Genomic DNA, 4319 nt, shown 5'->3' with positions numbered 1-4319 from the left:
AACCAGTTACACATTGAAAGGATATCTCTACCATAGTGACCATCTTTGGCTTCAGTTTGACTATTTCATAAAGTATACCCCCATCACCACCTCCAAGGATCAGCACTTCTTTCCCAGTGTAGTCTTCCTTCCCACTGCCCATAATGGCTTTTGTATATGCCAGGTCACTTTCTGCCAGATCTGAACAGAACAAAGAGAAAAATTTAACAGAAACTCTGAATTTGTAGATTTACTAAAAATTGCTAAAGTTGCTGGAGAGTAGGTTTAGATTAGACATCTGTAAGAACTACTTCACAGTTACAGCGGCTAGGATCCGGAACCAACTTCCAAGGGAAGTGGTGCTGGCTCCTACCCTGGGGGTCTTTAAGAGGAGGCTTGATGCCTACCTGGCTGGAATCATTTGAGCCCAATTTTTTCTCCTGCCCAGGCCAGGGGGTTGGACTTGAAGATCTATAAGGTCTCTTCTGACCCAACTTCCATGTTTCTATGGGATGGTAGCCCCTTCTGAGGGCATAAAGTCTGCCAAGTTTCAAAGACGTAGGTGCAGAGATTTCTCGGAAATGGCACCTCAAGGTGTTGACAAGCAAAACCCATGTCACTTGCCGGCAGCCTCCTGTCATTTGGCCCACAGATCTGGAGGCCTGCACCCCCGAGAGGGCTGCAGGGCAGTGCCGGACTCCTCCTGGGAGTGCAGGACCACAGATCTTCGTGCCAGATGACAGGAGGCTGCTGCTGCTGCCACCTGGGACTGGCGCTGGGTGCAGCTCACTCCCAGCACCAGGAAGATTGGTGCTGCTGCTGGCCCAAGGCAGCAGCGGTAGCCTCCTGTCATCCAGTGCACAGATCAGGGGCCTACACCCCCCAGGAGGAGTCTGGCACAGCACTGCAGCCCTCCTGGGCTGTCGCTGCTGGCTGGGGCCGGTGGCAGCACCAGTCTTCCCAGTGCTGGGCATGGGCTGTACCCAGCGCTGGTCTCAGGCGGCAGCACCAGTCTCCTGTCTGGCATGCAGATCGGGAAACCGCCCACACCCCTGAGAGGGCTGCAGGGCTGTGCTGGACTCCTCCCGGGGGTGCGGGCCCCCAATCTGCATGCCAGATGACAGCAGTCTTCGCAGCACTTGGCACAGGCTGCACCCAGCACCGGTCCCAGCTGGTAGCTGCAGTCTCCTGTCATCCACAGCACATATTGGGGGTCCACCTGCATCCCCGGGAAGGCTGTAGGGCCGTGCTGGATTCCTCCTGGGGCCCCCAGTCTGCGTGCTGGATGACTGGAGGCTGGTGCTGCCACCTGGGAATGACAATGGACGCAGCCCACATCCAGCACCAGGCAGACCCAGGGGCCTGCACCCCCAGGAGGGCTGCAGGGCTGTGCTGGACTCCTCTTGGGAGGTGTGGCCCCCGGATCTGCATGCTGGATGACAGGAGGCTGCTGCTGCCAGCTGGGACCGGTGCTGAAGCCAAGTAAGACTGGCTTCTAAATTCAAAACATTTAAAAACTTTTAAAACATTTTGAGTGGCCTTGCTTCATTTTGAAGACTTTTGTTTAGTTTTGATTTTGCTGTTTCAAGCTTAAAATGCATCAAAACAACTTCAAAACAAAACATCCGATGAAATCTCCCAGCGCTAACAGGCACCCATTGAGACCAGCAACTCAAAAGCCAATCTCAGAAAAACCTTGAGGCCCAAAAAGAGGCAATTTCCATAGTTTTTACCCAAACTACAAATAGACTGTTAGGGTCATCAGCTCAGTTTGCATTCTAGCCATACTGGGCACAACTACATGTGCCCCTAAGGCGCCATTGTTAATGAACTGTCATTTAGACGGTGCAGTAACAGCCCCTACTGTGCCGTGCGTGCTGTGCATGGTTATTTTTAGGCATTAGGTTGCTGTAGCAATGCTTTGTAATAGAGGAGCACATGGCTACAGAGACCTAGCTGCAGCATCACAGTTCTTGCTCATGGATGCTACGTCGCCATAGTGCATTGCTATGGCGATGTAGTGTCACGTGTAGATGCACCCATTGAGTAGCATAATTTCTAGAAATAAGTTTTGAAAACCAGGCAGACCCTACTGGACATTTATTGTTTTGTGTCATGCCCCAGGTCATTCTTTTCCTGGGGTGGTAAGAGTCTCAGAAGGGTTTTTATATTCATATGCACACACACTCCTGGAACAGTGCCCGTTACTTGTGTTTTCTCTACTAGCTGAAATCTAATTACTGCCTGTTAACTTCCTGAGCATTAATGCTGACATTATTTATCAACTGTTAAATATAAAAGGCCTTCTGTTTCTCAGGAAAGCTTGATGAGAGGCTGAAGGTTTCACATTTTAACATCTAAAGGCATCAAGAAGGAGATTTGCACAAGCACAAAGAGCTGTCAGGTGCCCCTCTCTCATTGACATGTTGAACTTGTCTCTATACTTCTGAAAGTCTTCGAGCCCTGTCCTGCTAGCCTTACTCATGATGAAACTAGCAGAAGGCAAAGGCAACCCCACAGAATAAGATAGCAGTAGTAACAGAGTGGCAGTCTGCCTCCAGACTACCCCTGTCCAGCAGCCTGACAATACAGGTCTCACACAGGCAGAACTCCCAGTTGACTGGGAAAAGACCCTTCTGGACACCTGCAGCTGCCCATATTAAAGATCCCTATCCTTAGTCTGTGCAGTGTCACTGAAACACCATTGTCCTAGAGTGTTCAGTCCCCCAGGCCCTTCTGCAATGCTTTTGGGATGATTAGCAAAGATCACCAGAGGAGGGATGGAAACCAGCCCCGATATTTCAACTTGCCTTCCCTTAATGCAGAGCATTGTTGTTACTTGGTTTCTTACAAGGTTTTCAATCACCAAGAATGATTATGTTTTGATTTTCACAGGAATGAACATATTATAGCTATTCTCACCCTCCGAGGATTTGGGAAGAAGACAAGAGAGAGCATTATTCGGCATCTGGGCAACCTCAAAGAAGATACAGAAATCGAGACCAATGAGGCACTCTTTGCTGAGATTGAGACTCCAGCTATTGTCAGCTGTTTTTAAAGACTAGCTAACCTACAGAAATCCCCTTCACCAATTCCTTCCAGTGCTTCACATTCCTAAAGTAACTCCTGCTCCTAACTGCCCTTCCAGTGCAACATTTTATTTCAGGTGCACAACTGGACTCTCTGGACCAGAAAGCAAACACAATGGAGGAGCCAATAAACTGGGACTACACAGAAAGGCTCTCCAAGAAAGACGTATACTCTGTCTAAAAGGACATCTCGGGCTGCACACTTGGGTCTGATCATTGGAAGGCTGCTCTCTTTATTGTACTGCTGATAGTTATGTTTTCCTGTTTGTGCATTTGTTCAAAGGATCTAAGAGGGCGTGACAGATTCACTGAGGTTGGGCTAAGGTTTGGACTATATGCCTGTAGAGACACCCAGGAGAAAACAAGACCCCAGCCCCCACCCCCCTCTAGAGCTGTGCCCACTGCTGCCCTCACATCAACAAGGGGCAGAGAGTGAGCAGGCAGGGCTGGACCTTGCCTCCACGCCCTCCCTTACGGACCAAACCCTGCAGCAGAGTTGACATGCCGGGGAGTGGCGTCATTAGCCTCTGTTCTAAAACTAAGCTGCAAATGCTTCCATGGCAAGAAGAACACCAGGAGTGAAACGGACTTCAGCAGATTTCAACCATGGGTTGCCTTGGGCATGGCCCGCCATTTGTACAGAGGCCCAAGTCCTGTACTCTGTGGGAGGAAGCCTGACCGAAACCGGAGTTCCCCACTGCTGGAAGTGTGCAGGTGCTCTTCATCCCTTGGGCACAGCTGAGTAAGATGAGATGGCAATGCTCAGGGCTGGATGTACGGAGACATGAGTGGGGCTAATGGATTCAGCACACCTTGCACCCAAAGGTGGCTTTCATCTACATCTGATCAGAAGGAATTCACCCACAACCCTGGAGACTGTAGCTCTACAGAGTTGTCTGGAAGCAATGTAAAAACTGGAAGTCCTGAGTAGTGAGCCATAGTAGTGGGCCCTTTGACTCTCAGACTGCACTCTCAGATCAAGATTTAGCCCAGAGGTCTCTCATGGCGAAGCTGTAAGAGCCTAGCAATATCAGAGCAGAAGGTAGGAGTTCTTTTCATGTTCCCTCAGCCCTTGCTCTTCCTGGAAACTCCTTTTAACGAGACTATTACGGTCTGACACTGATGTTACAAACGCAAGTGTGAGGCGGACACCAGCAGCAACTTGGCCCAGATCCTTCGCTGACGTAAAGCAGTGTAGCTCCATTGACTTAAATGGAATGGTACTGTTGCCAGTGATTCTCAACCAAGATG

At 49.9% G+C, this 4319-nt stretch overlaps 1 protein-coding gene across 3 annotated transcripts in view; it reads left to right on the top strand.

The window, feature by feature from the left end:
* Window positions 1-3976, top strand: part of EXOC3L4 (exocyst complex component 3 like 4) — a 65855-nt gene extending 61879 nt beyond the window's left edge. For all 3 annotated transcript variants that reach the window (XM_019518524.1, XM_019518525.1, XM_019518526.1), the window contains one exon: window positions 2875-3976. In XM_019518524.1, the coding sequence (XP_019374069.1) occupies window positions 2875-3037 (163 nt within the window). In that variant the 3' untranslated portion in view covers window positions 3038-3976. The remainder of the gene's footprint in view (window positions 1-2874) is intronic.
* The last annotated feature ends 343 nt before the right edge of the window (window positions 3977-4319 follow it).

This window comes from Gavialis gangeticus, unplaced genomic scaffold, assembly GCF_001723915.1.
Source record: "Gavialis gangeticus isolate Ggan-Ray unplaced genomic scaffold, GavGan_comp1, whole genome shotgun sequence".
NCBI lineage: Eukaryota > Metazoa > Chordata > Crocodylia > Gavialidae > Gavialis > Gavialis gangeticus.
Note: the sequence above shows the minus strand (reverse complement) of the source record. Positions and strands in the feature narration are given on the sequence as shown.